The sequence below is a fragment of the Helicoverpa zea genome, chromosome 16, assembly GCF_022581195.2.
Source record: "Helicoverpa zea isolate HzStark_Cry1AcR chromosome 16, ilHelZeax1.1, whole genome shotgun sequence".
NCBI classification, from domain to species: Eukaryota; Metazoa; Arthropoda; class Insecta; order Lepidoptera; family Noctuidae; genus Helicoverpa; species Helicoverpa zea.
This window is the reverse complement of record NC_061467.1, coordinates 3,846,279-3,859,908: the sequence shown is the minus strand read 5'-3', so window position 1 is coordinate 3,859,908 and position 13,630 is coordinate 3,846,279. Positions and strand designations below refer to the sequence as shown.

At 39.6% G+C, this 13,630-nt stretch overlaps 1 protein-coding gene across 2 annotated transcripts in view; it reads left to right on the top strand.

Annotated features, from left to right (window-relative positions):
• The window catches only part of LOC124637595 (lissencephaly-1 homolog), a 32,592-nt gene that overhangs the window by 12,756 nt on the left and 6,206 nt on the right, over positions 1 to 13,630 (top strand). For both annotated transcript variants that reach the window (XM_047174184.1, XM_047174185.1), the window contains exons 3-5: positions 10,053 to 10,206; positions 11,210 to 11,356; positions 12,381 to 12,537. In XM_047174184.1, the coding sequence (XP_047030140.1) occupies positions 10,053 to 10,206; positions 11,210 to 11,356; positions 12,381 to 12,537 (458 nt within the window). The remainder of the gene's footprint in view (positions 1 to 10,052; positions 10,207 to 11,209; positions 11,357 to 12,380; positions 12,538 to 13,630) is intronic.

The window sequence follows — 13,630 nt, the reverse complement described above, 5'->3', positions numbered from 1 at the left end:
GGTGCTGGCATTAACAGGAGTTCAGATACCGAGATGTATCTCGCCACGCTGCGGTGAAGGGCAGCTACACACGTTCACGGACGCTAGCGAAGAGGCTTACGCGGCGGTTGCTTACTGGAGGACAGTTGAACCCTGCGGGAAAGTGCACGTCTCCATGGTCGCAGGCAAAGCAAGAGTATCGCCGACAAAACCAGTGTCGATTCCACGATTAGAGTTGCAAGCCGCCCTGCTTGGCAGTAGATTAGCAGCTAGTATCGAGGAAGAAATGAGCCTGCAAGTATCAAGAAAATTCTACTGGACTGACTCTAGCACCGTGTTACTGTGGATCAAGGCGGAGCCAAGGAAATTTAAAACCTTCGTGGCTAACCGGCTCGCAGAAATCGAAGAAAACACTAAGCCGGAGGACTGGAGATGGGTGCCCACTAAAGAGAACCCGGCGGACGACGCTACAAGGGGAACGCCGGCCGAGTTCAGTCACAAATCAAGATGGTTCCAAGGCCCCGCGTTTCTTCGACAAACAGAACAAGAGTGGCCTCTACACGATTTCAAGTCTGCGGGCAAATTACCGGAGGAAAAAGGCAAGGAGCAAGTGGTGGCTGCCGCAACAGAAGGGAAGGCCTTAATTGATTTACAAAGGTTCTCAAGCTGGGAGCGACTACTGCGCGTCACGGCCAGAGTGGTCACCTTCGCATACATCTTATTAAAGAAGACCCGTAAAGCAGCCACTACCGCCGCGCGCAAAGAAGACGAGCCTTGGCGACCGCAGAGAAGAGCACAGAAGGACAAGAAGCGAACCCCCAATCAACCAGCCATCACCAAGTCTAAGAAACCCCTACACGCACCTATAGAGCAACAACACATAAGGAAGGCCGAAGAGATTCTGATAAGGATAAGTCAAGTCGATAGTTTTGCAACAGAAATAAGAAGTTTGAAAAAAGAAAAACCCCTCGAAAATGCAAGTAAACTTAAGAAAATCGACGTGTACATCGATGATGACGATATCATTAAGTTAAGAAGCAGGACGATGAAGTTTCGCGGCGAAGAGCGAAGGAAAATGAACCCTATTATATTAGACGGAAAACACAGAATCGCGCAGCTCATCATTCAACATTATCATAAGAAGTTTCTTCACGGCAACACTGCTACAGTCATGAACGAAGTGCGACAAAAGTATTGGATCTTCGGTTTAAGGGCCGCAGTAAAGGCAGTGTCACATGGCTGCCAGTGGTGCAGAACAAGGAAGAGTGTCCCCGCGATACCTCCGACGGGCGACCTACCGAGCGAGCGACTACAACACCATCAGTTCCCGTTCACTTGCACTGCAGTCGATTACTTCGGCCCCATGCAAGTCACCGTTGGCAGAAGGGTTGAGAAGCGGTGGGGGGCATTGTTTACATGCCTTACCACGCGAGCCGTTCACCTGGAGCTGGCCCCCTCTCTAAGTGCCAGCTCTATGATAATGGCGTTGCGACGGATGACCGCGAGAAGAGGAACGCCGAGTACGATTTTTAGTGACAACGGTACTAACTTCGTTGGCGCGAACAAAGAGCTAGAGGCGGCCGCACAAGAAAAAGGAATCAAGTGGAAATTTATTCCCCCCGGCAGCCCAAACATGGGGGGCGCCTGGGAGAGACTCGTGCGGTCAGTGAAGACGGCCCTGGCTGCAGTACTCAATGAAAGAAGCCCGCCTGAAGAAGTGCTTCACACATTAATAACAGAAGTCGAACACATCGTCAACTCAAGACCCCTCACCCCCGTCAGTATGGATCCCGACGACGAAGAGAGTCTGACCCCCAACCATTTCCTGCTTGGAAGATCGTGCGGAGCGATGGCGCCGGGAGAATTCGACGACACAGACTTAATCGGGAAGGCAAACTGGAAAACAGCGCAGAGGCTCGCCGACCATTTCTGGCAGCGGTGGGTGAAAGAGTACCTGCCCCTCATCATGCCACGACGGATAGAGGGTCGCGCCACTAACGACCCTCGAGAAGGCGACATCGTGCTCATAGTCGACTCCACGTTACCTCGCAATACGTGGCCCCGCGGTGAAGTCATTAAAACCTACCCCGGGCCAGACGGCAGAACCCGAGTGATGGACGTAAGGACTACGGGAGGAGTGCTGCGCCGGCCAACGCGTAGAATCATCGTCCTGGTTCCCGCCGCATCGTCGCGCTCCGAGGATGGCGTGCTACGCACCGTGGGGGAGAATGTCGGCGACGATGAATAAGTGTAAAAGTGATAGCTAAATGATAAAAGCAGTGATAATCAATGTTTAAGTTTTTTAAGGTTTTATGATAGTTAGTATGTCTGTTGTTAAATTAAAAGCTATTTTTTGTTGTTGTTTTTAATTCCTTTAAAGTTTAAGACTAAAATTGTAACATAGTTAAGCGTATCTAAGTACTAATTTTAAGTGTAACTTGCATGCCCTAGTTTAAGGATTAACGTTTTTCAATAAAAAACAGATATTGCTATTGTTTTAATTAAAGATAGAATACTAAGGTTGCATAATTAAAATAGTCAGTACATAAGGTTGTTAGTACTAAGTTTTGTATTTGTAAATAAATATAAGTGGGATGCCTATCTTATGCAACCTAGAAAAAACCCTAGAAATAGATTCAAATAGTAAATCTAGGGTATTGGTACTTTTCCATTGTTGAGTTCTAGTTTTCTTTTTGGCCACGAGCGGCGCTAGTAGGATGATCGACAAATTAAACCGAATGTTATCGAAACCTTACCTTAACGAGAGCCGTTTGAGTTTTTTAAAGTTTTCTAATTAAAAAGGGATGTTTTTAAGGGTGAATTTTTTGTATAATATAAAGGAAAACAGGTTGCATAGGATAGGCATAGCTGGAACGTTATAAGTATGCCAAATCACCTGAAAACTGCCCCAAAAAGATTCCCATACATAGGGCACGGGAACGCCCCTCGCTCCCATTGGCTGTCGCATCGGCCATATTGTGAACTACTTACCCGCGCTCTAGCGTATATAATGAGGGCATGTTTTGGTGATCGGGCAGTCCGAATCCAGCAGCGCTCCAGTTAACAAGAAGAATAAAGGAAGAAGTAACCCTGAATAGTGTTAATGTCTGCACCCTGCCTTGTTGAAAAGCGTCCCCGCCAGCAGCCCTATTCGGCACCACACCAATTATACAGTCCACAACCTTCAAACTCTATTAGCATTTTCTTGGCATTTTCCTATGTAAGGTACATATTTGTTTTGACCGAAGAAAAATTGGTTACGACAGTCTCTGGGGAAGTTCATTTTGTGTAGGAAAAAGGGATTCGCAATGACGCAGTGTCGCTCTGACGTGTCTGGCGCCTAGTGGGGGCGATCGATAAGGCAAGTCGCGTGGGCGGCCTCCCCTTCATCCCCGCTACGAGAAAAACTATTATCAACTTTAATCCTATACTGATAAACATACAAAATTCCCTGGCAGAAACGAAATTTAATATCACAGAAAATAGCAATGAGTAGGTGCTTCGCCCACCCCTTGTCAATTAAGGTTCGTCGTATTTTTAATGCGAAGCAAATGATGTGCCTATTTTTTCATTATTCATGAACCGATGGTATTTATGATTCACGAAGATTCTATTGGCAATAAATAAATAAATATGTATCAAAAACTAAGTTGACAAAGTTGTCTGCGATGCTTATAAGATCCTTACATTTCAAGTCACGACTGTGTATGCAAATCGGCGCTTGTTATGTGTTCTTCATACGGATATGGTGAACTCAGTGCGGTTTCTTCAACACTTTTAACATGGTTCCGCTTCGTTACATCCATCCCGTTGTTTCCATGATTCGTGATCCCGTTACGCCGAATGCTCCATTTCACAATATTTTGGGGTCAAACTACTGATTGTTGATCTTTAATCGACTGTAACAAGAATTATAGCCATTAAAATCTAAGTAAGTGTACCAAACCAAGTCATACAAGAATCTTAACTGTGTAGTTGAACAAACGCGAGCGTATGTTTTTTCAGTCTTTGTTTTCTATGGGTAGGAGCTAAATAAGTGTGCGTTCTCCCCTAATGGTAAAGAATGCTAATTATACTAGCATGAGCTCCATGAAATTAATACTAATGTTTCAATGTCAAAGTGCAGGTTCTAACTGTAAATTACACACTATCAGAAGCATGTTACAGTTATTGAAATGTCGCTAAAATTAAGACATAAGAAACCTTTATAGATATGTCGTACAATTTAACTTATTTCTTGGTCTATTATTACGCCGTATCGCAAATGTGTACAAAAAAAATTGGGGAAAGAGCGGAGCAGTTTCCTCAATAGGTTTCCCTTCTTACTTAGGTAAGAAATGTTTAAGATTTTTACTAACTACTGTAGTCTCGTATTTATCTTGAAAATAGTATATGTAGAATTTGAAAGGTGAACTTGAAACTGTGTTAACAGGAAAATACTAAATGTTTTAGCCATAATGTACGCTTGTTAGCTTTGAAAAACCTTGGCGCATAGAAATTTTCACAAAACTTGAAACGTTACTAAGAACTAAGGAGATCTACAATTTCCAAGACCTATATAGCTCTTGTTATTTAATGCCTGATTCGTACATGGTGATCGTAAGGGTCAATTCCCACTGAAAGAGCAGCGGCCGGCAGCGGCCGTAATTGCAAGGGATTGAGCGCGAGCGCGGCGGGCCGCGCGGCGCCGCGCTGCGCCGCACCGCGCCGCGCTCTTACATTTTCCGTGCTCTTACGGCCGCTGCCGGCCGCTGCTCTTTCAGTGGGAATTGACCCTAAGGTGACCAGTAATCTCGACGTCCCTTCACTGATTTTCTGAGTTTAAACAGTCTTCTGATATAACTTCTATTTTAAGTAGGTTTATATGTTAGGAATTTTATTGTGTCAGTGAATCATGATAGGTGTGTTCACTTTGTCATGAATACATATTTGCATTAACATTATCACGGGCTATTAATATTCCTCGTTATCGATTAACGCTACGCATTTGTTACGTTGTTTCTCGTTGTCAAACAAACTCTGTAACCTTTCCGTGTAAATATTTCTTCTTCTATGAAATCATGCTAATCTATTCACACATAAACTGTATTATAGACAACATGCGTATATTATGTAGAACATGCCTATCATTTCGATTCGCTTAACAATCGACGATACCTGTTTAGATTACTAATAGAATGTCACGTAATATTGAAGCAGTCAGACCACCATGCAAATTAAGCTTGCTTGTTTTTATAATAATGACGTCTATTCATAAGCTTAATATTTTGTGATACAGTGAAGTTGTTGACAAATATATTTATTTACCTATACATGTGGAAGAAATATCCCTGTATCCAGTTACTGTACCACTTGTCCCTGCAATCAGAGTAATAACGTCGGAAATGTATCGTGAAAGTTATTTTCTCAGGCGGTCCCAGATCGGTCCGCGCCTCTAGCTCTACGCACGAAACCACTTTCGCTGTGCCCCAACATTGCTACTGAACTCTTAAACATCCAAGGCAGGAGTCATCGGCGAATTGTTCAGTTTAGCCGCGGGCGGTGATTATGTTTGGTAAACCGATTATTTTATTTATAGACCATGCTCATCAATCAATCGAACGACTAAACGGCTAATAGGTACCTGTTAAATTAATTGCAAACTGGTACGCCTTATTTACTGAGTTTGAAACGTTGTTTAAACCTCACGTTAATTCTGCTTGCGTCCCAATCTGTGTCGCTTTGTCTTTTCACTTAGACGGAATAAGCGATACGTGTAACTTGATTGCTCCCACGCGAACAATAGGGACACCCGCGAGACTGATTGTCTTTGGAATCGATTCGGTTTCACCGCTCCGGTATCAAAGCCTGACATAGTAATCAAGCAAGAAATAAAATCTATTCAGAAGTGACGTGAAGATGAAACGCTTCGCTCGCTATCGCCTTTTAACGTTTTCGCCAAATTCCAAACTCAATGACAAGAAAGTATTGCCAATTGATGTTTTGATGGTCAGGATAATCTGTTGCATAAGCGCAATAATCGAATTGTGCACACCACTGCAGATAGTCAATTATTGAGTCAGCAATACCAATGTATGCTGTTTATAGAGCACGTTAAACGACGTACTTAATTCTCGAAAACAACTTCAGCCTGTTTTCTAAATAAAGTAATCCAGTTTGTCCACCACGCAGCGAGGTATCCCTCATGCATGCACACTCACTAAACAAAAATGCTCTCAGACAATCACGAAATGAATTGGCATACTCGGTAAAGCAGCCTTACCATAAGTTAATTTAACTTTCACATAATAATTTAATATTTAAAATGCATTAATTGAAATTGCTGGGCTGTAAGGTAGAACTATCCAACAGTTCTTCCATTACAGTTTCCGTCATACGACAATTTGTACCTATTCTCTAGAATACATTTCACAAAATTTACATTTATAGGATAAATGCAAATAGCATGGAACAAAGTACCTGCTTAATAGGCGTATTGAACTTGTGTACTAAACTTTCTTAGAAAGTTTGTGTAGGCAGTTCGTTTAATCGTCAGCAGGAGGCACCACCTGATTTGTCGTCGAGTGTAATTAATTATAGTTCGGCCATTCAGAGAATGCGTTCCTGACACGTCGCGATTGAACTGACGACGTAACTTTGCAATGGCGTTGCAGTTACGATAAAAATATTTTTGCTGGTTGTTTACCGTTTTAACCATTGAGGAGCATTAAAACAACATTATTATATCAATAATCAATGAATGTTATAATTTTGTGCCAAACTGAGTGTCAAATAACTTGGTAAACAATATTTTTCTAAATCTATACTGCGCTATTACAAGGTTATGTCAGCGGTTTATATTTTGTAGTGCTGTGCTAAAAATAACAGGCAAGTATCGTAATCTGTTCTTATACAGTTATAATATAAAATAATACGTTTTGATTTTCTTTTTAAGAATTGGAAAATAATGGACTATAAGACTTAATTATAACTTTTATGAAATATAAAAATAAAACTATGACCAAACCGCATTTTTATACTTAGATTAAAAATGGTAACCCCAAATGGCGTTATGGGCCGCCATTTTGTGACGCTAAAACAGTCGTCCGTTGTCGTTTCGTGCGCATAGACCACGTTTTTCAAGTGTTTTCGATCTGTTTTTATTTGATTACCCGGCTTTTGTTAGACCGAGATATCAGGATTGATTCTGTTATTGATAATAATATAATTATACATGTAGGCGAAGATGATGATGAAGACACCACCTCCTCAAGCAAATCGGAGTCTGATTAATATTCTGTTCGCACATTCAATTCAATGTACTTGTAACAAAGAATAAATAAAACAATTTTATTATATGAATATTACCTTTTTTTGGTTTCCACTTAAATAACTAAAATATAAAACAAATGATTCCGCCAATTTAAAACGAAAATAATCTTAAAATAATGCGGCGGTTCATTTTGAAGGAACGGTAACGAACTCAGTGTTATGTTGTGCCCATCACTAGTCGTGACTAACTGATAGGTGTCAGGAACGCATTCTCTGAACGGCCGAAGTTATTTACAACCTAGAATAACTACAATCCATATGTAACTGATTGCCAATTATTTAAATACCGATTCTTTACTGATGAACAGTTTTTCCCTTGATTTGTTGACTAAATGAAGTGGCATGGCAGTAGAAATCCTACCGGGTCTTCAGATAAAACCTGAATTAAATGTCATAGTGATCGCGTCCCTATAGTTTTTTGTTTTCTAAACTGACAGTATAGTTAAAAAGAATTAATAAATTTATTTCTCAATTTATTGTTTTTTTTTTGCGTTTATTTTGTCAAATAAGATAAATGGCGTTAGATATATAACTTTTTTTAGTAGAAGATATTTTTGATATTACGTAACCTTACCCAAGACGCCTGTTTTTCTATTGGATGACCTCATCTTCTATTGAACACATATTGTATGTCATGTCATTTGAATCGATGTCAAATACAATTGGGATTGTATCAATAAGCTGAAGTGAAGATATTTTTAGAAGTGTCTAATAATCGTCCTTATTTCAAGAGGCCTCCGTTCGTCGTGGGTGTATGTACGCAATCGAAGAAATAAGTTGTACTGTATAAGTTATGTCACCCCAGACCGTTATTCTGCTTTGTCCTGGATGTGGAAGTGCTGTCAATTGTTTACACCGTAGCCTAGCAGGCAGGTGAGGCAGATCACACAAACTCAATGGTTTCGTTACACACAATGTCATAACAAGGGAGCCAGTACTGCGATCAACAACCTGCTGGCCTTGCCTTAATAACACTTGTGACTAAGAGCATTACCTCCTTTTTGGGATTGCCAGCTGTTTCCTTCCACGATATTATGATAATTTTAATAGCTACAGCATATAAACACATATGGGGCAAATTGAATTTGATTATGTAAAGTACAATTCTAGTCTTAATGTACGATAATAATCAGAAAATGTACTACACCCACGTCACGGCCAAAGTGACAAGGGCGGCTTATCGAATTAGAGCAACTTCGGTGTGTTTGTTATCTTTTGTCTACAAGCAAGTGAGTTTCGTGATCGGAATTGACAATATCGATTAAGGAGTTCTGTTGGTACCATTAAAGTAACGATTGAAGAACATTTATACTATGAACTGCAATAATGTAATATTGAAACGCACCTTCATAACAAAAGAAATTATTTTTAACAGTTGCTCATTTAATACGTCCAAACCTACATATAGTCTATAAGTTCAAAATATCTATATAATTAGTTTAATTAAGAACGTCAAACATCTTTGCTTCCCTAGAGCTATTTATTGGACTCTAGTCTAATTGAAAGATAACATAAGCAAATCGTTTGGGTTCCTCTTGAAATTAGATACACGTTCAAAGCATAAAGTAACCCGGAAACTACGGTACATGAGCTGAAGTAGACGAGGATCAAGTGACTCTAGCAATATGCACTTTACAAAAACACATCTACCCAGTAACGATTTGTATAACCTTGTAATAGCAAAATGCATGACAGGAGAAATTAATTGATTACAATTGACAGCCAAAGAAACAGTGTGACAAACGAAGGAATAAATATTACCCTTGTACTCGTTTTTTGCTGTGTTAAATTAACAAAACACTTGTACCAGCTGAAGTTGAAAACAAACTCAACAGCAGACCATGTGATTTACGCCCCCGTGTGGGAGAGTTCGTGTGGTTGCGTCAGTCTATTAATCAGCCTCTAGTGATGTTCTACGTAATCGCACTGCAGAAAATGAACACATTCCATTGATCGTCTACGTCGTAAGTTCAAAGTGCTGTTTCCTACATTGCTATGTCCATGTAAAATTGTGACGGGCGACATTGTTCGAATCCTTAATGAATCTACCATGACAAGGCAATATATCTTCCCGTTCCCCGTTAGACGTGAGTTGTTTGAGAATAAGGCCACTACAGTAGTAACTATTTCCCATTTTAAAACTATCCTAATATGGATGTAGAGTTGTTTTGGTTCTTTCATCTACAATCGGAACACTTAAAACTATCGAGTATCAGTATCCGGAGTTACTGAAGATGCTTGACGTCGCAACTAAAGCAGATTTACTTAAAAAATCCGAAATTTGTAAAAAGTGATTTACGGAAATCCTGTTCTTGAGATCTCTGCAGCTGTTATTTTTTGTAAAAACGTTTTTGCCCTCGAACAATACTCGTATCTGCGTCATGGTTGTAGCAACATCCGTTGTCTTAGTTTACGGTTCTCACGTGTTATTTTTTTAATTAATGAGTAGGTTAGTTGCTACTACGTTCTGGGAATTAATAAACAGCGTAGCCAACAGTATAGATCTATCAGTTATTGTTACACTGTGTAACTCGAATGTAATGGTATCATTAGACTTTCCTATGTATTGTACGTTGTGACAGGTTACAAAGAACTTTACACTTGATGGTCCTTATTGCAAACTGTTTTTAGATATTCTGAACCAAAATTCTTGTCTCCCAAATATCGATCGCTGATGTTAGCACAAGGTTTTTTGCGCAACAGCTAATCAAAACATGGTTAACATGTGTGCAAAAAATGAAACAAAACATGCATTGTTACAGGAACAAAGCGATCGCCGATTATTTAGGTAGCAATGGCTACACGGACGCGCTGGAAGCGTTCAAGAAGGAGGCCGACATGTCCGGCGAAATGGATCGCAAGTTTGGCGGCCTCCTCGAGAAGAAGTGGACATCGGTCATCAGGTTGCAGAAAAAAGTAAGGAAAACGTCTAAGTACATATCTTAATTTACTCAAGTAATAACCCCAAGTGTAAACTGAGGAAATAACACGTCTCGGAAGATTTATGTTCTATGATGTAACTATTTGTGAATCTTTTGAGCCCATGATGATGGTCCACCAACTTTCTTCATAGCAACAGTGGAACTTAAATTAACGTGCAGTGAAGTATTGTGCTTGTGTAACACTTTCAATAATTGATTACACGTAATCGAACTGTGAGCACAAAGATGATGACGCCTATTAGTGTCCCCTGTATACGCAATATGTTGCGTTATACAACTGGGAAGCCATTTGTTTTTCTGGCGTTTCAATGGTTCAGAAATTGCTTAATTCTAATTGCTAGTAGTTGAGCGCATTGATGGCTTAAACGTGTCGAGCAAAAGTATATAACTACATCTGAGCACGATCCGGTCCGAGCAGTGTACTCCATCGATCTGTGCGGTGGACGTTTCTAGGTCACTCTGAACGATTTTCTTGGGCGGGCGGTCGATGGCGACCGCGACGCTTTGCTTTTATTTAATGACTTGACACGTTTTATTCATTGACTATCACTCCAGAAATAATGCCAACTATCCAAACAAATAAAATACAAGGTGATGGTAATCAGGTCGCTGCTCTGTATTCATTAGGAACCTTGAACCACTAAAATAGCAGGGAATGTTTACAAGATGTGAGCTAGTTTACTCGACTACTTACCAAACAAATTACCGCTAAATATTTCAGTTTCCTTGATTCCATAACACGACATGAGTATTTAAGCGATTGATAGGCGCGATACTTAGAGTAGCAATCTTTATTAGTTTATTTGCAATGCGTAACGAAGATTTCTTATCTTCATCAATTCAGTTTCTAATTTTAGGCCGATAAAATAATTATGATTAGAAAGCTAGCTTAGAGCTCACTTAATCTTTCCTGTTTAAAATGATCCAGATAAAGGTTTTACAGAGACTCAGAAGTTTATTTATTTATTTATGTTCAGGTGATGGAATTAGAATCGAAGCTGTCAGAAGCTCAGAAGGAATTCATCGAGGGTGCGCCGACGCGCGCCAAGCGCACTCCCGCCGAGTGGATCCCTCGGCCACCGGAGAAGTTCTGTCTCACCGGACACCGGGCCACCATTACTAAGGTTTATACAATTTATTTTTATACTAGCTTTTGCCCGCAACTTCGTTCGCGTGGAATAGTGACTACCAGCAGATTTTTGATTTGACCAATAGATAATTTTATTTTTATTTTTTTTTGTAATAAAAACTATCCTATGTCCTTTCTCAAGTTTCAAACTATGTCTGTACCAAATTTCACACAAATCGGTTCAGTAGTTTAGGCGTGAAGAAAAGACAGACAGACAGACAGAAAGACAGACAGACAGACAGACAGAGTTACTTTCGCATTTATAATATTAGTTTGGATAAAGGAAACTACATAATACGAAGTTTCTTTTACTTTTGTCTCCAGGATAAGAAACACCTCATTCTGCATTACAATGTTGTACTAATAAATGACCGCTACATACATCCAGATTTCGCTGAAATTGTATCATTAACACAGTTTGGATTCTTAGTAATTTCATAACAAGAATTAAATACAGATGCACCACGTGCTTTGAATTGTTCTGTGTTCGCCTCTCATTAATTAAATAGTTGAAAATGCTACGAATCTTATTTGCTCAATTATTTGGTAACTGAGCGTTTGTCAGTTATACAAAGCGGTGTTAGCAATGTTACACGAATTTGAACAATAATAACTTTCGAATCAAATGAAAGCTGTCTAAAATGTATTGTTTTGGTTTTTGTGCATAATTTCTCGTGATCATAACCATGCACAATTGTATAAAACGAACGGTGTGACTACTATCTATAGCTTTCCGCGACTTTTTGTACAACTTTAAGAATTCGTATTGACTACATACTTAGATTCTTGTTCATTGTGAGAATTTATTCAATGTGAGCATATATCTCGTTTTTATTTCTTGTAGTAAGTGTAAAACAGTTACCGTTGTTGTATTGAGAATGTTTGATTAATCTGTTTGAAACATGATAATGTCTTCGGTCATGAGAAACTTCAATCGACTCCAATTGATGTCGTATCAATGAATCGTATCCAAATTATGATAATGAATCTTAATTTAAAATCTTGTTTGTAATTTCCAGGTAATATTTCATCCGGTGTTCAGTTTGATGGTGTCCTCGAGTGAGGACGCGACCATCAAAGTGTGGGACTTTGAGAGCGGCGAGTACGAACGAACCCTGAAGGGACACACCGATTCCGTTCAGGATATCGCCTTCGACCATCATGGAAAACTACTCGGTAAGTTGCTGTCAAGTCTACTTTTTAACCGACACACTGCGTTGGGATCTTTTTTTATAACCACACCTCTACAATTATGTATGTGTGTGTGTGTGTGTGTGTTTGTTTTATAACAAAGAGGTAAATCCCTGATCTATGAAGTTTTTACAAATTGTCATAATTATCCTAAAGTAGATACTAGTGCGTAGTCAATGATGTAATTAAGTCTAATATCAAACTACCGTATGAACTATAATGACGTATCTCAGGGCGCCGCGTCCAATGACATTACAGACAAATTGTAGGAAGTCTAATGCTTATTTGCATTCATGAGCTTCCTACATCGCGCTAGTCATCAGAGGTTTATGTTCACGCGTGTTTCTCTACCGCAAACATGTCATTCATACTGAAATTATTATCCTGTCCTGTAATTTCAGAATATGGTGACTATTTCCTTTTCATGACATCAGTGTTTCATTATTAATGTCGTATATTAAATTAAATTTCAATATTTATGTGTGTAATCCGATGACGTAGGTATATAGATTTTGATATAAAAAAATACCTTTTCTGGATAATTAGGGAAAAATTTAAATGGAAATGTTGATATCAATTTTGAAATGTATTCTGGGCCAAACAAATATTTATTATTGCTACTTGGGTGTTTAACTACAAATCGATATTTTACATGACACATCAGCTAGTTCAAGTTCCTTCAGAGCCTAACTGCGGGATAATACCGTAATCCGATGTTTGTGCTGTACATAATGAGATTGCTACGCGATCGTTCTACTGTCTACCCGCATGACATAACTAAGTCGCCATTTATGACGCCACTGAGGAATACGATCAATTTATTATATCAGCCTACTCCATATTACGACATACGGTATTATGGTGCGACATATGAAAGCCAGCATTAAGCCATACAAGTCTAATTTCAGCGTGGTATGATGGCCAAATTTTATGGTAACTAGCATTTAACTTCCTGGCACAAGTACGCGCATGTAGTCATAATCCTTCGTGCGCCTCCCCAGAGCCACTGACTAATATACAAACGTATTAGCTTAGCGACTCGCGCTCTGTTTGGACCCACCATTAAGTTTTGTACGAA